The sequence below is a fragment of the Lissotriton vulgaris genome, chromosome 8, assembly GCF_964263255.1.
Source record: "Lissotriton vulgaris chromosome 8, aLisVul1.2, whole genome shotgun sequence".
NCBI classification, from domain to species: Eukaryota; Metazoa; Chordata; class Amphibia; order Caudata; family Salamandridae; genus Lissotriton; species Lissotriton vulgaris.
Window position 1 is genome coordinate 1,483,186,760 of NC_141696.1, and position 23,616 is coordinate 1,483,210,375.

The window sequence follows — 23,616 nt, forward strand, 5'->3', positions numbered from 1 at the left end:
ACGACAGTATCTGGGCGCGACGATAAACACTCTGGCAGCCACTGCGCAGCCAAATTCAGTGAGAATCGCCAGTATCCAAACGCTGATCCAACGATTCAGACCTCAGCACTCGCTTCCAGCGAGAGTGTTCATGCAGTTGATAGGCATGATGGCCTCCTGCATCTCCATTGTCCCGCACGCGAGACTACATATGCGTCCGCTTCAGGAGTGCCTAGCACGTCAGTGGACTCAGGCTCATGGGCAACTGACAGACCTAGTGTTGGTGAGCGGTCGGGCATACAACTCTCTGCATTGGTGGAATCCACAAAACCTTTGCAAGGGCCGACCATTCCAAGAGCCTGTGCCACAGATTATCCTGACGACGGACGCTTCTCTCCAGGGATGGGGAGCGCATGTACTCCACTACACAGTGCAGGGACTATGGACACTACAGCAAAGGAAGATGCACATCAATGTGTTGGAACTGATGGCAATCTTCATGGCCTTGAAGGCGTTCAAAGTACATCTGTGCAACAAAGTCGTGTTGATCCGGACGGACAACATGACAGGCATGTACTACATTCAGAAGCAGGGAGGCACACACTCTCCGCAGCTGTCTCATCTGGCTCAGAGCATGTGGAAGTGGGCCATTCAGAGGAACATCTTCCTCATGGCAGAGCATCTCCCGGGCAAAGACAACCAGATGGCGGACCTGCTCAGCAGGCACAGCCATCAAATGCACGAGTGGGAGATGCATCCATCAGTACTCCAACCGTACTTCCAAAGGTGGGGTCATCCAGAGATAGACCTGTTCGCCACAAAGGAGAACGCAAAATGCCAAAGCTTCGCCGCCAGGTTCCCACACCCGCAATCACAGGGCAATGCGATGTGGATGAACTGGTCAGGCAGATTTGCGTACGCTTTTCCCCCAGCACCTCTGATACCGCTGGTGGCACGCAAGCTCAGGCAGCACTCGATGACTCTCATCCTGGTCGCTCCAACGTGGGCTCGCCAACCATGGTACACCACGTTTCTGGAACTCTCCGTGGTACCGCATCAAAGGCTTCATCTCACTCCCAGCCTTCTGACGCAGAGCCATGGCGACATTCAGCACCCAGATCTGCAACAGCTCAACCTGGCGATCTGGCTCCTGAAGTCCTAGAGTTCGGCTACCTCAATCTTCCCCCCCCGATTGCATGGACTTCATTCGGGAGGCAAGGAAGCCCACTACTAGAGCTTGTTATGCGGCTAAATGGAAGCGTTTTGTCGTTTACTGTGTAAACTACAATATTAACCCGCTCGATGCTTCCATTCAGAACATCATTTGTTACCTGTTCCACCTGTACCGGTGTAACTTGGCGTATTCTTCCATCCGCATTCACTTGTCTGCAATGGCAGCATACCTCCAGAATAGGCAACACCTATCACTTTTTAAGGTCCCTGCTATTAAGGCTTTTCTGGAAGGGCTCAAGAGGGTCATTCCACCACGGACTCCACCAGCTCCGGAATGGAACCTCAATGTGGTTCTTACGAGGCTAATGGGTCCTCCCTTCGAGCCACTGCACTCTTGTGAGCTTCAGTTTCTGACTTGGAAGGTTGCTTTCTTAGTAGCAATTACATCGCTACGGAGGGTTAGCGAGTTGCAGGCGCTCACCATCCAAGAACCTTTCTTCCAAGTACATGCTAACAGGGTTGTGCTCCGCACTAACCCTAAATTCTTACACAAGGTTGTATCTCAATTCCATATGAACCAGACAATTGAGTTGCCAGTGTTTTTCCAAAACCCAGAGACGCTGGCGGAGCGGATGCTCCACACCCTTGACGTTAAAAGAGCCTTGATGTACTACGTGGACAGGACAAAAGATTTTCGCAAAACCAAGCAGCTTTTCGTTGCTTTTGCCTCACACCACAAGGGAAACGCTATCTCCAAAGCTGGGATCGCTAGGTGGATTGTGAAATGCATTCAAATCTGTTGCGCTAAGGCTAAACGCACTCTCACTATCCCACCAAGGGCCCACTCCACCAGGAAGTTGGGGGCCTCTATGGCTTTCCTAGGTAACATTCCCTTAGAAGATATTTGTAGAGCAGCTACATGGTCTACCACACATACTTTCACAAAACACTACTGTGTAGACGTGCACTCCAAACAGCAGGCAGCTGTTGGACAGGCTGTTCTCAAAACACTTTTTCAGACTGCTGCAGCTGGCACGGGCGGCCGCCGCTAATGGAGGGACTGCTATGTATTCTATGCACAGATATGAATTCAGCAGCCCACATGCCTCGAACTGCAAATGCTACTTACCAGTATGCATCTGTTCTTGGCATGTAGGGCTGCTGACATTCATATCGCCCACCCTCCTCCCCGGCGCCTGTAGCAGCTGCAGTATTCATATATATACATATGCTCATAGCATAGGCATCACTCACATACTTCACTCCATCTCTGCCAATGGCTAAAAACAATCTGGGGATGGAGGCGATGCCCATGCGCACTGTAGTCCAGGGGAGGAGCCACCTATCTTGTGATACTTCGAAGACTCTTCCAGGACAACAATGTGCAATCATCCGGACCCAACACTAGGCGGCGATCTATGCACAGATATGAATGTCAGCAGCCCTACATGCCAAGAACAGATGCATACTGGTAAGTAGCATTTGCATTCCATGATAACGCGTACCATATACTCTTAAGTGCATTATAATCCTTGCGGTTATTTGCTATCTTTGGTATCGCTTTATCAAAACATGTCGAGTAAGGTGTCATACGAATTGGAATACTAACCCCTCGCCAATTCTGGCGACTGGGTTAGCATTCCACCCTTCTAGAGGGACACGACATGTATGTAACTGTGAACCCCGGTTAAAGCTAACTCGAGCCTCAGCATCACAAAATGGATGCTGCCACCACAGACACAAGTTTGACCTCCTGCTGCTGGGAGTCCTTCCAGCGAGGAGAGCTTGGACAAAGGGTTTCCTGTCAGGGGCGGTGCTAGCACCATCCCAGACAGGGTTTTGTGTATCCCAGGTAGGCAGGGCTGAGAGGAAGGTGACTGCAAGTGGCACCCCGGTGCTCACTATGCATCTGCCGGTTTGAACCAGTTCCAGGGGCACACCAGCCCCTGAGCTGGGGAAAGTCCTGCATGGGAGAGGGGTGTAACCACCCCTCTCCTGGTCCCACCCATGGGCAGGACCTTTTCGCGTGCCTGCCCCCTTTTTTTAGAATAAAGGTAGCAGCAGGCCCCCTTCCCAAATTAGATCATTCTGAATCTTGATGACTTTCCACGAAAGAACTCTTGAACCTTTCTGAAGACTCTCCCTTGTGGCTAAGGAGTAGCCACCCTGCACCAGCAGGCACCATCTAAGTGCATGCGGTTTGCTGCAAGTCCATCCTCCGGATCAAGACTGCCCAGCTCGACGAGACCCGGCTTCCCTGGCACCTCTGACCTCTACCTACATCATCAGCCCAGCTGAGATTCGTGGGTGTGACGAGACCTCGAGGGACCGGCCATCTTCAAGACTGCACGACGCTTATCCAGCACGACCGCCGAGGGATCCTCGAGTGAGTGCTTTGGGGTTTGAGAAGCCCCAACCCTGAGCAGCTCCAGCACCGAAGTCCAGCCCCCCAGCATCCACGAGATCTGCGTGAGGCCCTTCTGCTCTTGGCTGCTCACCGCGTTGTCCGGCTACTTGCCTGCTGGCATGTGGCCCTCCTGACGACGAACCACGACACTTCCATCGCTGGTCTGGTTGCTCCAGACTGGCCCTCGCTCCCCTCCAACAGAGGAGCGCCCCGGACCCTCCTGGTCCACTCCAGACGCCATCTTGAGTCCACCGCGTGGGCCTGACTTTGCCAAGGCTTGTTCCTCCAATCCTGGTTTCAGCAGCGCCGACAGCAGACACCTTCGTGGGACAGCTCGCACCTCCATCCTGGTCGCCAACAACGCCTCCTGGTCCGAGAGATTGCAGAGCCCAGCGTCTCCCACTCACCAGGTCGAGGTGACTTCATCCGGTGCCATCCTGGTGCCCACCTAATCACTGGCTAGTGATTAAGAACTGAGTCCCCTCTGCTTTCAGGTCGTCTCCATCTTCGATCCAGGCTTGGATCACTCCGGACATCATCACTGGTCGCCTGCCAGCAACTTCTTCTTTCAGGCTCCATAGACTGTAACGAGGATTCCCGACGTCTTTTGAACCCTATGCAGCCGCAGCCCCTGGGCTAGGTAACTTGAGCATTTCGGTGCTCCAACGTAGGTTCACTATCTAAGTGTCCAGATCCTTTGTCATTTTCAGTCTATCTAGTAGGATTCGTCCGATAACAGTAACTTTACGAATACTAGCATCCATAGGCTTTGTCCTTCATGAGAGTGCACACTCTGCACCCGATCTCCCTAGGCCTTCTGCTCCTAACCTGAAGGTTCAGTAGTGTAGTCTTAGCGATCCTGAAGCCTCTGGATCTTGTTACTTACCTGCTAGTATTTCGCATTCCACTTGTAGAGTATATGGTTTTTCGTGCCCCTCGGGCATTTGTGTAAATTGTGCGACTTAAAGTATTTTCTTAAGAGTTTTGTTGTGTGCTTAGCTCCCTGACTCATTAAGAGATCAGGGTAGACTTGTTATAAATAAATATCCTTTTATTTTCATAACTTGTGTGGTGTCCTTTCACTTGGTGTTCAAGGGGTATATGTGATGGTATAACAGCTGGCTTAACACGCCCTCTAGAGTTTAGCCTAAAGACTGCTCTTGTCCATGCTACTAGGATAGCTGGTCTATAAGGTTGACTTACAACCGATCATCAATAAGGGTCGTTTTGGAATGATACACAGTGATCACTAGAATAGTGAGCACTACATATCAGGCCAACTTCTCACACTATCCAACTACAATAGATACCTCACAAACTTTCCTACTGCCAGTATGGCCACTGATTTGGCCGTACAGCGCTGGGCAAGCGGTACAGTCGGGAGACAGGAACACACGCAACCAGGTGATCGGCATCTATATGCGAGAGATGCCGACTTGCAGTCCCTGTATTCCAGGACGGCAGAGGAGGCTAGTTGAGACCATTGTGTCCCGACCACCATCAAATAAGTGTGCAGGGTCAGGGACCTTCTAACACCTGTAGCTTAGCCTCAAGTCTATGACGTGTGTCGCACAGTACGCAATGCTGCCGCACACCGCCCATGAACCAACAAGATAGATCCAGAGAGTTCTCTGTGAACACTGGGACAGCAGTAAGGTTCCCGTCCCCAGGCTGTTACCTCCAGGTTTGCTCTTGATTCTTTGTTGGTTCCTGCCATTTCTCATCACAATACAAGTTATCGGGGCATTATAATAGCGGCACCGTTTTCTTTGATTATTTCCTTAGATTTAACTACCTTTGACCATCTGTCACATTTCTATTTTCCCCTACCGGCCTCCAGCAATTATAATCCGACTTAATGATATCCAATCTGATTGGACCTAGCTGAGTTTGTACTGTTTCATAACACACGTCAACAAATGCTACTGTAGTACCCACACGTTATCTTTGCAATTGTGTCCATATTCATCTGAATACAAAACACTGGATGTCTTTACTACGATCCTGAATACATCTCTCCTTTCACATTGACGGTGTTCCTCAATCAGACCAGGACCCTCCCCCTTTCCTAAGGATCATAATCATGATCCTGCCTTTCTTGGAGGTAAGCTACTTCCAATACCCAAAAGCGTTACCCTAAATTTGAAAGCCTTCTCCCACATGCTCATGTGCGCAGATTAGGTATACATACCATTACCTACAGGGTTCTTCTATGTGGTTTTTACCTAAATTTAGTTGTCTTTTACTTGGCTGTAGATGTTTTTTTTAATGCACGTTTGGCTGATCAGACGCACATCAATGTTTCATACACTTGGAATAATTCACCATAGTATTATTTCAGCCTTTTAATAACCTGTTGTATGTATCTGTCCAACTTATGTCTCCCTTTCTTTCTGGTGGAACTGCAGACCGGCATCCACTTGGGGCTTATTTGTCCACTGTGTTGGGTCATCCCCCATTACAGGGAGACCAGTAGCCACAGACAGTGGCACTTCACCTATGTAAATGGTCCTGACAAAGTACCGCCCAATCATAAGGCCTCTGAGGCACAAAACATGTTGACCACCCCATTTTAGAAGCTATCCTGGTACCTCAAGACCACATGATAGCAACACTGATTTTAGCTTGACCTGGTACCAATCTATATATAGTTTTGTCCTTGGGATACCAGAGCCTATTTTAATCACTACACACACATTGCATTAGTTACATGGTTAGGTAGGCTCCTCACTAGCTCTCATGTTGATGGTGACTTCAAATCTAATATATCAGATAAAGAGCCCTCAGGCATTGCAGCGCCAGCCTGACGAGGAGCGCCCAATAATCAAGCATGACATCCTAACTGGTGTGTGAGGACACCAAGATATGACTTTCAGGTCTTCTACAACAGGACTAAACAGCCATAAGGGTCAACCCTTTGGCTATCGTGGAACTAACTCTATCTTGAGATTCATTATATCATCCCCAAGGAGGAGCTTTGGATCTAAAAAAAAAATTGCTCTTCATTCCCCCCTTTGTTGATTAAAAAAAAAAATGCCACGGATTACACCACTTCCCCTGCCTCTGTTCCTTGAGCTAATTCAACACTGTTGATGGTGGAATATTTGTAATGGGCTAGCTGTTAAAAAAACAAATCTCAATTAGTAACGTAGTGTAAAAGAGCATCTTGTAATCTGCTGATGTACAAGATACTTGATAAGAAGGAATAGCTGATATTTTCTTTTGGTGAAGTTTTTCGTTTTTTTAATTTTGCTTTTATTTTCAAACGTTGGCCAATATATAAAAATGATGATCTATTGCATAGAACCAAGCTCAAGTAGTTGTTGAAAGCAGACCTCCTGAAAGCCTGAAGCTGTGGCTATTGTGTGCTTAGATACAGAATATCCTTCAGGGCGGATTCATCCATTTACTACTCTTGTTCTTGTGTAGAAAAAAAAAGACAACTGGGAATGTGACAAGATTTCGTTTTTTATTCAAAGCTGCTGAGTTTAGAAGAGAAAGAAAAATATTCTGAGATCGCCCGTCAATATAAAGCGGACCAGGATGCTGCCCCGAAGCCACACATTAGCACTGTGCAGGTAGGATGGAACAGTTGTGCCTTAAACATGTTTTTTGAGGGTTAAGTGCAATGTCAAATTATGGGGTTGCTGTGTGACTGGCAATTCTTTTTTGGGTCTGCTGCATGCATTTTATAACTTCCTTAATAAAAATGTTGAGGCAGTTGGATTTTTTAGTTCTGGCATTAGCCATGATCCTTTACATTGCCTTAAGTCTGAAAATGCATACATAAACACACACACAGGAGCTTTTAAGTCTGCCCTGTTTTATCCATTAGTCTATTGTAGTGCCCTTAAGTTTTCTTCTGCTCTCCATAGCATAGACCATGGGGCAGCCCGCTTCAGCCATTGGTTCCTTTCTGTGTGAGTGACTACTTTCTGTCCCCGAACAGTGTCCTTATCCTCACGAAAACCAGTCCACTGCAAAGCAGGGTTAGGCTTTGCTATTGAGGTCTTGCCTGGCATATCGAATGTGCTGTCGCTTGTAGGAAGGTGGATACCTGACTATGGTTGCCCCCAACTTTTTGCCTGGTGTTTTGCTGGTTTTTCGACTTAGTTGACCTGGGACCCTGCTATTCAGGGCCCGAGGCCTACTGCTCTCTGTAAAATGGATTCCATGTACCTTAGGTACATATCCAATTGGTACTGGGCCACCTTATCAGACCCTGTAACTCAGGGCCTAGGTGTACCCAGGGCCTACCAGGGGCTGCAGCATGTATTATGCCACCCCTGGCTGGCCATCTAAATCTGACACAACTGGCTGCACGACAGCTGGGGCAAGGTGACGTAATCACCCCTTGCTTTAGATATAGTATACCTATATCTAACCCTAAAATGGACACACAGATTCCTATCAGTCACTCCTATGGCAGGCCTTGACAATCCTGAAGGCAGAGTGCTTGGAATCGTGTGAGATTGTGCTCTGGCATGAGCTGAGCCCGTTTGCAGCTTGCGGAACCAAGTCCTAATAGCTGTTCCATGATAACGCATACCATATACTCTTAAGTGCATTATAATCCTCGCGGTTATTTGCTATCTTTGGTATCGCTTTAGCAAAACATGTCGAGTAAGGTGTCATACGAATTGGAATACTAACCGCTCGCCAATTCTGGCGACGGGGTTAGCATTCCACCCTTCTAGAGGGACACGACATGTATGTAACTGTGAACCCCGGTTAAAGTTAACTCAAGCCTCAGCATCACAAAATGGATGCTGCCACCACAGACACAAGTCTGACCTCCGGCTGCTGGGAGTCCTTCCAGCGAGGGAGGCTTGGACAAAGGGTTTCCTGTCAGGGGCGGTGCTAGCACCATCCCAGACAGGGTTTTGTGTATCCTGGGTAGGCAGGGCTTTAGAGGAAGGTGACTGCAAGTGGCACCCCGGTGCTCACTATGCATCTGCTGGCTAGAACCAGTTCCAGGGGCACACCAGCCCCTGAGCTGGGGAAAGTCCGGCATGGGAGAAGGGTGTAACCACCCCCCTTCCTGGTCCCACCCATGGGCAGGACCTAGTCGCGTGCCAGCCCCTTTTCCTAGTATAAAGATAGGAGCGGGCCCCCTTCCAAATTTAGATCATCTTTGAATCCTGAAACTACTTTCTACGAAAGGAACTCTCGACTTCTTCTCAAGATTTCCCCCTTGTGACTAAGGAGTAGTCACCCTGCATCCGCAGGCACCATCCAAGCATCGCGGTCTGCTGTAAGTCTCTCCTCCGGATCAAGACTGCCCAGCTCGACGAGAACCGGCTTCCCTGGCACCTCTGACCTCTACCTACATCTTCAGCTCAGCTGAGATCCGTGGGTGTGACGAGACCTCGAGGGACCGGCCATCTTCAGGACTGCACGACGCTTGCCCAGCACGACCGCTGAGGGATCCTCGAGTGAGTGCTTTGGGGTGTGAGAAGACCCAACCCTGAGCAGCTCCAGCACCGAAGTTCAGCCTCCCAGCCTCCACGAGATCTGCGTGGGGCCCTTCTGCTCTTTGCTGCTCACCGGGTTGTCTGGCTACTAGCCCGCTGGCTTGTGGCCTTCCCGACGACGAACGACGACATCAACACTGCTGGTCTGGTTGCTCCAGACTGGCCCTTGCTCCCCTCCAACAGAGGAGCACCCCGGACCCTCCTGGTCCACTCCTGACGCCATTTTGAGTCCACCGCGTGGGCTTGCATTTGCCAAGACTTATTGCCCCAATCCTGGGTCCAGCGACGTCGACAGCAGATACCATCGTGGGACAGCTCGCACCTCCATCCTGGTCGCCGACAACGCCTCCTGGTCCGTGAGACTGCAGAGCCCAGCGTCACCCACTCACCTGGTCGAGGTGACTCCATCTGGTGCCCATCTAATCACTGGCTAGTGATTCACAACTTGGTCCCCTCTGCTTACAGGTGTCTTCCATCTCCGATCCAGGCTTGGATCCATCCGAATCTCTTCACTGGTCCCCTGCCAGCAACTTCTTCTTTCAGGCTCCATAGACTGCAACGAGGATTCCCGACGTCTTTACAGACCTATGCAGCCGCAGCCCCTGGGCTAGGTAACGTCATCATTTTGGTGCCCCAGCATAGCCTCACTATCCAAGGGTCCAGATCCTTTTTCGTTTCAGCTCTACCTAGTCGGATTCGTCCGATATCACTAACTTTGTAATTCCTAGCAACCATAGACTTTGTTCCACATCCCGCGTGAGAGTGCACACTCTGCACCCGATCTCCCTAGGCCTTCTGCTAGTAATCTGAAGGTTCAGTAGTCAAGTCCTAGCGATCCCAAAGCCTATTAGCTTAGTACTTACCTGCTAGTAATTTCGCATTCCACTTTTAGAGTATATGGTTATTCGTGCCCCTCGGGCAATTGTGTAAATTGTGCGATTTGAGTATTTTCCTAAGAGCTTTGTATTGTGCTTTAGCGCCCTGTCCTCATAAAAAGTCCAGGGCTGTTGTGTTCTAAATAAATATACTTTTATTTTCATAACTTGTGTGGTGGCCTTTCACTTGGTGTTCAAGGGGTATATGTGATTGTATAACAGCTGGCTTAACACGCCCTCTAGAGTTTAGCCTAAAGACTGCTCTTGTCCATGCTACTAGGATAGCTGGTCTAACGGTTGACTTGCAACCAATCATCAATAAGGGTCGTTTGGAATGATACACAGTGATCACTAGAAAAGTGAGCACTACATATCAGGCCAACTTCTCACATCGCTTGCAACAACTTGTGTTCAATTACAGAGGGCTTGAAGTCCGTCCACTGCTTCACCAGTATTAGGGGTGTCTTTCATAGATTCACATGCTTGAATATTCCCAGTCGAAGTGGGAGTCCCACGGTACATAAAATAGCAATAATGCTAAATATATATATATATATATAACACTCCAGGTGCAGGTTCACCGCGTGACTCCAGAACGAGAGGGCGCGTCGCCATCCAGCGCCTGCTTGCTGGAAAAAACATAAAAGCTATGCTCTCTTCCAAGTAAGTAGACAGCGCGACAACTCCGGGGAACACGATATGGCTTTAATGATTTTTCCATGAGCAAAAGAAAGCTGTCCCTGAAACGCTCGGCATACGCGTTTCAGCCTTCAAGCGGCCTCGTCAGTGCCAGTCTCAAGGTGTCTTTGGAGTTCCTGGGGGGTCAACGCTGTTATGCTGTTCCCGAGACCACTCCCAGTCAGGTGGTTTCGTGCCCCTCCTCCACTCAGATGATATTCAGCTGTTTTGCTTGCATTCTCCAGCCCGGTGCATGCTGGTCTTGGTAGTCCGTTGAGGAGACCCATTAAGTAACCATCCCCGGGTCCTGGAGGGTCTGGCCATACCTTTGTCCCCTTATCAGGCACACAGTGATGCCTCCTCTCTCCCCTTGCATCCCAATTCACACCTTGTGGTCTTGATATGCTGGGGGGGTTCCGCGGAAACAATAACACTCCAGCTGCAGGCTCACCGCGTGACTCAGAGGAGGCATCACTGTGTGCCTGATAAGGGGACAAAGGTATGGCCAGACCCTCCAGGACCCGGGGATGGTTTTGCGACCCGATGCCAATCGATATTGGGGTACCACATGGTACTAGGACTGCCCTGTTACTTAATGGGTCTCCTCAACGGACTACCAAGACCAGCATGCACCGGGCTGGAGAATGCAGGCAAAACAGCTGAATATCATCTGAGTGGAGGAGGGGCACGAAACCACCTGACTGGGAGTGGTCTCGGGAACAGCATAACAGCGTTGACCCCCCAGGAACTCCAAAGACACCTTGAGACTGGCACTGACGAGGCTGCTTGAAGGCTGAAACGAGTATGCCGAGCGTTTCAGGGACAGCTTTCTTTTGCTCATGGAAAAATCATTAAAGCCATATCTTGTTCCCCGGAGTTGTGTCGCGCTGTCTACTTACTTGGAAGAGAGCATAGCTTTTATGTTTTTTCCAGAAAGCAGGCGCTGGATGGCGACGCGCCCTCTCGTTCTGGAGTCACGCGGTGAGCCTGCACCTGGAGTGTTATTGTTTCCGCGGAACCCCCCCAGCATATCAAGACCACAAGGTGTGAATTGGGATGCAAGGGGAGAGAGGAGGCATCACTGTGTGCCTGATAAGGGGACAAAGGTATGGCCAGACCCTCCAGGACCCGGGGATGGTTTTGCGACCCGATGCCAATCGATATTGGGGTACCACATGGTACTAGGACTGCCCTGTTACTTAATGGGTCTCCTCAACGGACTACCAAGACCAGCATGCACCGGGCTGGAGAATGCAAGCAAAACAGCTGAATATCATCTGAGTGGAGGAGGGGCACGAAACCACCTGACTGGGAGTGGTCTCGGGAACAGCATAACAGCGTTGACCCCCCAGGAACTCCAAAGACACCTTGAGACTGGCACTGACGAGGCCGCTTGAAGGCTGAAACGCGTATGCCGAGCGTTTCAGGGACAGCTTTCTTTTGCTCATGGAAAAATCATTAAAGCCATATCTTGTTCCCCGGAGTTGTGTCGCGCTGTCTACTTACTTGGAAGAGAGCATAGCTTTCATATATTTATATATATATATATATATATATATATATATATATATATATATATATATATATATATATATATATATATATATATATATATATATATATATATATATATATATATATATATATATGTGAAAAAACATAAGACATAATAAAAGAAGAGGTAAATACAAATGAAAAAAAAAACCTCCAGAACAATTCCTACATAGGAATGCATGGTAAAGAGAAAAACCACTTGTAACACATTAGTGTCATTATGTTAGTCCAAACTACAGCCAATCAGGCGCAAGCACCCTCTAGAACCTTCTCCTCAGAAGCCCAAGTCCTCAGATTTTCTACTGCACGTCGTGTGAAGGGAGTCTCCCTGAGCTCTGCTCAGTTCTTTACTTCAAATCTTCTACTTCCAGTCTTCTCAACATGTCAAGTAAGAAGTCTTTATTCAGACCTTGCTCTTCTTGGGAAGCTGCGTCTTTTTGATAAAGACCTCCACAAGAAGTGTATTTATTGTCTATACCCTGACCATGAAGTTGGCAGCTGCAAGTTCTGTAGAACTTTTTCTACAAAAACTCTGAAGGACAGAGAAGGCCGGCTTCTCCTTTGGCTCCAGCGTCTTAAAGACCAGGATTCTGTTCTGTCAGACGCAGAAAGTTTTCACTCTGGTCCTTCTTCAGCAGCCTCTAAGCGTGGTAGTGTTCAGGATGTTCCTTCTCCTTTCCTCAAAAGGAAGAAACTGGCCCTGCCTCTGGCCTCTGTGGTGTCTCCTACCACTCCTACTACCACTGCGCCCACGCGACCTGGCTCTCGGGGGTCTTCTGCTGCCTTTAGGAGTGTTTCCACGCCTCTTGGGGTTCTGTCGTCGACAGGACCGTCTACAAGCGTTCCGACGACGAGAGCCGCGGTGTCTTCATCGTCGAGGACGACCTTGATGACGACCTCAGCTTCTGCTTCGTCGACGACTGTCTCGTCAGCCTTCACTTCGATGAGTTTCTTTGCCTTCTCAGCCTGTATCGTCGACGATTCCCATCACCTCATCGACGAAGAAACATTCCTCGTCGACGAAGACTCCGTTGACCAAAGCCCCGTCGACGAGGGCTCTGTCTACGGAGATTCTGTCTGCGTCGATGACTCCGTTGACGACTGCACCGTCGACGGCTGTACCGTCTACTACAACGTCTACGATTCGCCAGTCGACGGTAACTCTGACGGCGACTCCGTCGACGGCCACACCGTCGACTATGGATTCTTTAAAATTGACTGCCAAATCAACACCGTTGACGATAGTGTCGACGGCACCGTCGACGGTGGCACCGGCTTCCTTTGCCTCGTTTCCTTTAGTGCCTTTGAAGTCTTCAAGATCCTCTGGAGCTGCTGATCTTTCCCAACGTCGCATTAAGGCTCCGTGCCACGAGTTAACTGCTCCAGAGCTGCAACCACCTTCTCCAATGTTTGCCTCTACCTCTGAGCATGACACTGATTCTGAGAATGAAGAGGACACGTTTGGGGCAGCCCATAGTCCCTCTGATTTGATCATCAAATGTCAGGAGTCTGACCCTGATGACGATGGCGGAGACTAAGAGTCTCAACCTGAAGAACTGTTTGTCCAAGTCCCTATGGCTACATTACCATTGTCTTTGATTTCCAATCTCCAGCATATGCTGGATGACTACAACCGCCGTTTCCCAGCAACGCCGCAACGTACTCTAGTGCAATCTCCTGCTGCCGTTGCACTACCTCCACTGTCTCTTCCACCAATTTTACCGCCCACAACTTCATCTCAAGTTCAGACGTCCATCAGAATTCAAACGACCGTGTATCCGCAGGATGCGGATGATTAGGCGGTTCCAGAGCGAGAGGACAGAGGTCCCTGAGGATTCGGATGAGGATGCAGGCGAACCCGGTATGGCGGAGTGGGACGACTACCGAACGCAGACGCCATCTCCTCAGCCTGGAGACTCTGGTGATTCACCTCCAGTAGATATCGCCAGTTTTCATCTTCTAATGGATAAAGCGGCTCAGCGTTTCAAATTACCTAGAACACTTCGTGAGGAGGACTGTTTCCTCTACGATTTTAAAAATAAACCTTGCAAACAGGTCCACACAATTCCAATCATCGATTTTGTTTGGAAGGAAGAACTTAAACTCATGCAGGCTCTAAACACCTTACCTGCTCAGATGCCGCTCCTTGAGAAGAAATAAAAGGCCCCAACCGGTTCTCCAGCATGCTTGATCTCACCCTAAGCCAGACTCAGTAGTGACTCAAGCTGCACAACGTAGAGCCCGGAATCCAGCGTCTCCAATCACCGCGCCTCCCGATACAGAGGGCCGGTGCCTAGATGCAATTGGCCTCAAGTTTTCTACCATGGCTTCCACTTGTGTTCGAGCAGCTAATGCCTTAGCCATTTTGAGGTGCTATGACCAACAAATGTGGTCGGCATTTCTGCGTTAGTGGATATAATACCGAAGGCCTCCAAGGCGGACGCTCAGCAGATTCTTCAAGATGGGAATGGAGCATCGGAAGAAATGATCGACTGTGCAGTCGATATTGCTGGTACAGGTTTCAGTCTGCTTGCAAGTGCAGCTGCCCTCCAACGCCAGGGTTGGTTAAAATCCACCTCCTTCCGGCAGGAAGTCCAATCCAGGATCCTTGACATGCCTTATGATGGTCAGTCGCTGTTCGGGTCTCACATAGATGACTCTCTGGTGTCCATTAAGAAGGACACCGATACGGCTAAGCCAATGGGCACGTTGCAATTCCGAAAACAGCCCTTTCGAGGTGCGCGCGGACGCAGCACTTCATCCACTTTTCGAGGAGGACAACAGTACCGCTCATACAATCAGGGCAACCAGCGTTACGCATCCAATCAGCAGCAGTCCTCCAGACCCTATAGGGGTAAATCCTATCGCAGATCCACTCCTAAGCGCCAATGACTTTTATCATCCCCAAAGTGTTGGAGGTCGAATCTGTTTTATTCCCAGTGGTCCTCCATCACCTCGGACCGCTGGGTTTTAGACATTGTACGAAGGGGTCATACCTTAGAATTCGTCAAGATTCCTCCTCGTACTCCACCATCTGGCCCGCCTCCTCCACACCTCATGGAGCTTTACCATCAAGTCCGTCTTCTTGTTCAAAAAGGTGCAGTCAAAGTGGTCCCTGTGCATCAAAGAGGAGAGGTGTTTTACTCTCGATTCTTCCTCATACTCAAGAAGACCGGAGACTGGCGGCCCATTCTGGATTTGAGGGCTCTCAACCAATTCCTCAAGAGCCAATCTTTCCGCATGCTGACACTACTAGAGATCCTGCGTCTTCTATCCAGCGGGGATTTCATGACCACCATAGACCTTCAAGACGCGTACTTTCATGTCCCGATTCTCCAACAGCATCGCCAGTACCTGCGTTTCAAGATGGGACAAACTCATTATCAGTTCAAGGACTTGCCCTTTGGACTTCTAGCAGCTCCTCGTGTGTTCACGAAAGTAATGGCTCCTGTGGTGGCTCACCTGCGTCTCCAAGGTGTTCAAATCTTCCCATACTTGGACGATTGCTTCCTCAAATCCCAATCCAGACATCAACTATGTCAGGACACTCGTCTTTGTCAGCAGGTATTTCAATCCCTGGGGTTCGCCATTGTAGGAAGGTGGATACCTGACTATGGTTACCCCCAACATTTTGCCTGGTGTTTTGCTGGTTTTTCGACTTAGTTGACCTGGGACCCTGCAATTCAGGGCCCCAGGCCTACTGCTCTCTGTAAAATGGATTCCATGTACCTTAGGTACATATCTAATTGGATACTGAGTCACCTTATCAGTCCCTGTACAGTGTACCTTAGGTACCCAGGGCATAGGTGTACCCAGGGCCTACCAGGGGCTGCAGCATGTATTATGCCACAGCTGGCTGGCCATCCAAATCTGACACAACTGGCTGCACGACAGCTGGGGCAAGGTGGTGTAATCACCCTTTGCTTTAGATATAGTATTCCTATATCTAACCCTAAAATGGACACATGTATTCCTATCAGTCACTCCTATGGCAGGCCTTAACAATCCTGAAGGCAGAGTGCTTGGAATTATGTGAGATAGTGCTCTGGCATGTGCTGAGCCCGTCTGCAGCTTGCGGAACCAAGTCCTAATAGCTGTTCTATGATAACGCGTACCATATACTCTTAAGTGCATTATAATCCTCGCGGGTATTTGCTATTTTTGGTATCGCTTTATCAAAACATGTCGAGTAAGGTGTCATACGAATTGGAATACTAACCCCTCGCCAGTTCTGGCGACGGGGTTAGCATTCCACCCTTCTAGAGGGACACGACATGTATGTAACTGCGAACCCCAGTTAAAATTAACTTGAGCCTCACCATCACAAAATGGATGCTGCCACCACAGACACAAGTTTGACCTCCTGTTGCTGGGAGTCCTTCCAGCGAGGAGAGCTTGGACAAAGGGTTTCCTGTCAGGGGCGGTGCTAGCACCATCCCAGACAGGGTTTTGTGTATCCTAGGTAGGCAGGGCTGAATAGGAAGGTGACGGCAAGTGGCACCCCGGTGCTCACTATGCATCTGCCGGCTTGAACCAGTTCCAGGGGCACACCAGCCCCTGAGCTGGCCGAAAGTCCGGACATGGGATAGGGGTGTAACCACCCTCCTTCCTGGTCCCACCCATGGGCAGGACCTAGTCACGTACCAGCCCCTTTCTTTAGAATAAAGGTAGGAGCGGGGACCCTTCCAAATTAGATCATCTTTGAATCCTGAAACTACTTTCTACGAAAGGACTCAAGACTTCTCAAGATTTCTCCCTTGTGGCTAAGGAGTAGTCACCCTGCATCTGCGCGCACCAACTAAGAACACTGCGGTTTGCTGCACATCCTTCCTCCAGAATCCGACTGACCAGCACGACGAGACCCGGCTTCCCTGGCACCTCTGACCTCTACCTACATCATCAGCCCAGCTGAGATCTGTGGTTGTGACGAGACCTCGAGGGGCCGGCCATCTTCAGAACTGCACGACGCTTATCCAGCACGACCGCCGAGGGATCCTAGAGTGAGTGCTTTGGGGTTTGAGAAGCCCTAACCCTGAGCAGCTCCAGCACCAAAGTCCAGCCCCCCAGCATCCACGAGATCTGCGTGGGGCCCTTCTGCTCTTTGCTGCTCACCGCGTTGTCCGGCCACTTGCCTGCTGGCTTGTAGCCCTCTTGACGACGAACGACGACATCTCCATCGCTGGTCTGGTTGCTCCAGACTGGCCCTTGCTCCCCTCCAACAGAGGAGCACCTCCTTGTCCACTCCAGACGCCATTTTGAGTCCACCGCGTGGGCTTGCATTTGCCAAGAGTTGTTGCCCCAATCCTGGATCCAGCGACGTCGACAGCAGATACCATCGTGGGACAGCCCGCACCTCCATCCTGGTCGCCGACAACGCCTCCTGGTCCGAGAGACTGCAGAGCCCAGCGTCGCCCACTCACCTGGTCGAGGTGACTTCGTCCGGTGCCATCCTGGTGCCCATCTTATCACTGGCTAGTGATTCAGAACTTGGTCCCCTCTGCTTACAGGTATCTTCCATCCTCCATCGATCCAGGCTTGGATCACATCGAACTTCATCACTGGTCGCCTGCCAGCAACTTCTTCTTTCAGGCTCCATAGACTGCAACGAGGATTCCCGACTTCTTTTCAGCCCTATGCAGCCGCAGCCCCTGGGCTAGGTAACTCGAGCATTATGGTGCTCCAGCATAGCTTAACTATCTAAGTGTCCAGATCCTTTTTCGTTTCAGCTCTACCTAGTCGGATTCGTCCGATAACACTAACTTTATGAAATCTAGCATCCATAGACTTTGTCCCGCATCCCGCGTGAGAGTGCACACTCTGCACCCGATCTCCGTAGGCCTCCTGCTCGTAAACTGAAGGTTCAGTAGTCCAGTCCTAGCGATCCTAAAGCCTTTGAGACTAGTTACTTACCTGCTAGTATTTCGCATTCCACTTTTGTAGTATATGGTTTTCCGTGCCCCTGGGGCATTTGCGTAAATTGTGCGACTTTCAGAAATTCTTTAAGAGCTTTGTATTGTGCTTAGCGCCCTATCCTCATAAAGAGTCCAGGGCTGCTGTGTTCTAAATAAATATACTTTTATTTTCATAACTTGTGTGGTGTCCTTTCACTTGGTGTACAAGGGGTATATGTGATGGTATAACAGCTGGCTTAACACGCCCTCTAGAGTTTAGCCTAAAGACTGCTCTTGTCCATGCTACTAGGATAGCTGGTCTATAAGGTTGACTTGCAACCAATCATCAATAAGGGTCGTTTGGAATGATACACAGTGATCACTAGAATAGTGACCACTACATATCAGGCCAACTTCTCACAGCCATCAACGTCAAAGTCACAGTTTGCGCCGCTGCAAATCAGAAATTTCTTGGGAGCTATCCTAGACAAGAGACTATAAAAAGCGTTCGTCTCGCACGAGCGGCAACAGAAGATCCTTAGTCTGGTCTCCCTCATCCGAATAAAACAGTCCATTTCTGTTCGGACGTTAAAATCATTTTTGGGGATGGCATCCTCTTGTATCTCACTGATCCCAAATTGCAGGTTGCGAACCCGTCCAATTCAGGAGGAACTGGACGGACAGTGGCGTCAGATCTCCGGGTCCTTCAACGACCTAGTTGCAGTCACAGCCCGCATGAGAGAGTTTACATTGGTGGGCGCAGCCAACCAACCTGGAGATGGGGACGTCGTTCCTCATTCACTCACCAGATCTCACGCTCACGACGGATGCCTCTCTAGAGGGCTGGGCCGCTCATCTCCAAGGCCTATCCATCAAAGGCAAGTGGACTGAGCCCCAACGCAAGTGGCATATCAACCGGCTAGAGTTGATGGCGATCTTCCTAGCGCTCAAATCATTCCTACCTGTAGTTCACGGAGAGTCAGTGCTTACCCAAACGGATAATACCACCAGCATGCACTACGTGAACAAACCAAGTCTCCACACCTGTCTCGCTTGGCCCAGTCGATCTGGGATTGGGCTCTCTGTCATCAGATCACCTTGACGGCTGTCCATCTGCCGGGCGTGTCCAACATCCTAGCGGACTCTCTAAGCAGGTCCACATCGACACACGAATGGGAACTGCACCAGCCGACTCTGGATCTTGTGTTCCACCAATGGGGTTGCCCAACTCTAGACCTCTTTGCAACGCCAGAGAATCGAAAATGCCCATCCTACGCAAGCTGTCATCCCCACCCCGGTTCGTGCGGGAATGCCCTTTTTGATTGATTGGTGCGATCTATTAGCTTACACTTTTCCGCCGATTCCATTAGTACCGCGGGTGCTGTGGAAGATGCGGAGGCAGCCCTGTCACATCCTACTGATCGCACCTCGCTGGCCCAGACAGGCATAGTTTTCGGAACTGCTTCTGCTGTCCCAGTGTGAGCCCATCCGTCCGCGTACTCGTCCAGACCAATGGACAGAGGCCAAGTGTACCATCCGGATCCCTCGACGCTACAGTTATCAGCATGGAACCTGAGCACCTTGAATTCGCAGACTTAAACATATCTCAAGAATGCAGGGACATCCTCGCTCATGCTAGGGCTCGTCTACCATCAAAACTTATAAAACTCAAGTGGAAAAGATTCTGTCTTTGCTGCGTAGCAGCAAATGTCCATCCAGTCCATTCTACTCCGGAGCAACTTCTTCCGTTCTGAAGTCTCGCTCAGTCCAGACTGTCATATGCTACCTTGAGTTTTCCTAGCTGCAATCTCTCGCTTCCGACATGATGGCTCTTCCTCCCTCTGTTCATCCAGAATCATACGCCAGTTCTTCAAAGGGCTCTTACGTAAGTTCCCACCTGTTCGGCGCCCTCCTCCACCATGGCACCTCAATGTTGTACTATCTCAACTTATGAAGCCACCATTTGAACCTATCCATAGGGCTGATATAAAGTTCCTCACCTGGAAGGTTGCGTTGCTTTTAGCTTTGACTTCATCTCGTCACGTGAGCGACCTTCACGCTTTCACTATCAAGCCACCTTATCTACAATTCAAACCTGACGGCGTGGTGCTTAGCACCAACCCCTCTTTAATACCTAAAGTGCCTACGGATTTTCATCTGAATGAGCCAGTGTTCCTAAAGACTTTTCTTTCCGGACCCAAAGTCTCCGGCGGAGCAGCGCTTGCATTCTTTGGACATCAAACGATGCCTTAAGATTTACATTGCCAAAACTGTTTCCTTCCGCAAGTCTGACCAACTGTTCATTGCTCATGGGCGACTGCGTAAGGGGCATCCAGTTACCAAACCAACAATTGCCCGTTGGCTTTCTTCAGCCATTACCTTCTGTCATCAACAAGCAGGCAAACCATTGCAGTCTTCAGTGAAAGCTCATTCTATGAGGGCGATGTCTTCATCCACCGCCTTGTTTGCCGGTGTGCCACTTCATCAGATTTGCCGTGCAGCAACATGGTCCAGCAGGCACACCTTCACCAAGCATTACTGCTTGGATGCCATCAATGAAGCGGATACCCCAGTGGGGCAGGCAGTGCTTCGTCATCTTTTCAAATAAGGTAAGCCTCTGTTCCCTCCTCCTTGTGTTCTCCTGTGATTGCTATTATTGTTACATGACTGTATTATTACTGTCTTTGGCTTTTTCCATATGTGCCTAGCAATCTCAGCTCTACAGAGGTTACTGCTCTCTATTCTATTCAAGCATGTGAATCTATGAAAGACACCCCTAATACTGGAGAAGAACAATTGTTACTTACCTGTAAACAGGCGGTTCTCCAGTATTGGTGTCTTTCATAGATTCACATGCGACCCACCCTTTCTTCTCCTCATGCACTCTAGGTCTCTTTGATGCTACGAATATCTGAGGACTTGGGCTTCTGAGGGGAAGGTTCTAGAGGGTGGTTGTGCCTGATTGGCTCTAGTTTGGACTAACATAATGACACTAATGTGTTACAAGTGGTTTTTCTCTTTACCATGCATTCCTATGTAGGCATTGTTCTGGAGGTTTTTTTTTTCATTTGTATTTACCTCTTCTTTTATTATGTATTATGTTTTTTCACATATATATTTAGCATTATTGCTATTTTATGTACCGTGGGACTCCCACTTCAACGACGGGGAATATTCAAGCATGTGAATCTATGAAAGACACCAATACTGGAAAACCACCGGTTTACAGGTAATTAACCATTGTTCTTACTATTGGCTGGCTTCCATATTACTCATTTCCTTACTTGTCTTTGGTCAAAGTGTGCCAGCTTCACTTCCTTTTCGTGTGTTTCTCTTCTCTGGAGCATGGTCCAAGTTCTGCTTACTTGCCCAGTGTCCTTCCACGGCACGTGCTTTCAGAGCTACTTTTTATTTTTTAGTTGCTGCACTAAAAAAGGCGAAGTAGATGCTTAGCAGCAAGCAGTACTTTGTAGTATGGAGCTGTCATTATTGTATCTTTATTCAAAAGTAATTCTCAGAGTGCTATATACATGCATTTAGTATACAAATACAATCTAAATAATGACATAATAGAGATAGACCACACATGGCCTCATTCGCACGCATCACTAAGTTTTTTTAGGTTTCGCTTGCGCTGTGCTTGTGAAATCTATTGCTTTTAATATATCTTAAAGGGACTTCAGTACCTATTAGTCTGTGTGCTTGCCATTTGCTTTCCTCAGTTCCCATTGGTTGTAGCCTAATGGTAGCATGGACAAAGCAGTCTTGGGCTAAACTCTTTTGGCATGTGAAGCCAGCTGTTTTACCACATATAACCCCTTGAATACCAAGTGAAAGGACATAACACAGGTTGTTATGAAAATAAACAAGATATCTATTAACTAACATACACCTCTGAACTCTTTATGAGGTCAGTGGGCTAAGCCCATGACCGGAACGCCACCACCCTTCTGGACAATCTCGCCAACCTCGGACTCAAACAACTTTCCTGTCGTCGACGATGCCCTCGACCTGGCATGTGGCGACGGCGGAGGATCGGACATCCTCGACGTCTAGCGCCGACGCGCCGTCGACGATGATCTCTTCCTCGACGACGATCGTCCGAGGGGGCTCTTGTTCCTCGACGCCGAGCGCCTCCGTGGAGACGTCGGCGGAGGTGTCACACTCTTCGAAGCCTGTCGACGTTGAGACGGCGAGTGTGATCTGTCTCTCGACGCTGACCGTCGCCTGGTTGACGGCGGCGGAGTTGACTTATGTCTTGACGCCGATCTTCTCGTTGACGGCGATCTCGTGGCTTCTCTCGACGCCGATCGTCGCCTAGTTGACGACGGCGGAGCTTTCTTCGACGTCGGTGAACTTCTTTTCGATGAAGATTTCCTCATCGACGCCGGTCCAGACGTCGACGGAGCTTTTTCTCTCGAACTGTCCATCAGATGCTGTTTTTTCAGCGCCGAGCCCGGTGCTGAGGTTGATGGACGCTCTGACTTGCCTTTGGAGGGAGTTCTAGGTCTCTTTGAACTCTTCCTCTCTGTAGATCTTCCCCTCATGGATCTCTGGGCCAGACCATAGAGCCTGTTCCTCTCTCTGTCTTTAAGAGTTCTGTCAGACAGATTTTTACAATGAGAACAGTCTTTAGGATCATGATCCTCTGGCAAGCATAAAATACAGACCTCATGAGAGTCCGTTTTTGCCTTCTTGTGGCCACAAGAAGGGCAATCATCAAAAAATGAGGGCATCCTGACAGGAAAACCTCACAAAAAATCGACTGCAAGGCAGTTATTAGCTTGACCCTGATGTTAAAAGTCAAAGTAAATCAAAAAATTGTTCTTTTGAAGATTTTCTGACTGAAAAAGGCAGAAAAGTGTGGAGCTGTGTATCCAGGGTCCTTCCTGAAGGAGCCGGAAAGAACAACTGACCTAACTGTAACCCCTGAGACATGATGGGAAGCTAGGGGCAGAGGTGCCTTAAAGGCACAGCGTCAGTTTTGGTACATACAGCTACAGGTTAGCTTTTCAGTCTTTTTAGACTGGGTATTTGCAATGCAGCCTGGGAGCTGTATATGCTTACAGTGTGTTATAAGAATTTCTACTGCTTTCTAAGCATTAAAACAGTTTCTAAACAAGCAATGGTGTTGTTTCTCATGTTTCTAATGCTAATTCACATGTATGGTGGAAATTCTTCACAGCATATTCCAGCTCTACTGGTTTATTTGGCTGCAATTGCTTAATTGTATATATATATATATATTTATATGTATATGTATATGTGGGGCACATATAATATATTGTTTCCGGGGTCCCGCGCATGGGCGGGAATATTCTAATGCTTATGACTTTGATGAGGATACCCCTGGAAGAGAACTAGGATTACAGGTAAGTAACTAATCCCACACTGTACCGGGACTGATAAGGTGACTCAGTATCCAATTAGATATACACCTAAGGTACATGGTTGTCAATTTAGAGAGAGACAGCTAGGCTGTGGGTCTGATTAGCAGGCCCACAGCCAGGGAAAGTCGTAAACCAGTGAAGCAAAAATCTGGGATGACCATAGGATTGCAGACCCCACTCTCCTACAGATATCGT

At 49.1% G+C, this 23,616-nt stretch overlaps 1 protein-coding gene across 1 annotated transcript in view; it reads left to right on the plus strand.

Annotated features, from left to right (window-relative positions):
- Window positions 1-23,616, plus strand: part of MAEL (maelstrom spermatogenic transposon silencer) — a 1,196,692-nt gene that overhangs the window by 98,808 nt on the left and 1,074,268 nt on the right. Inside the window, exon 2 of the mRNA XM_086935541.1 lies at window positions 7,039-7,137. Within this exon, the coding sequence (XP_086791667.1) occupies window positions 7,039-7,137 (99 nt within the window). The remainder of the gene's footprint in view (window positions 1-7,038; window positions 7,138-23,616) is intronic.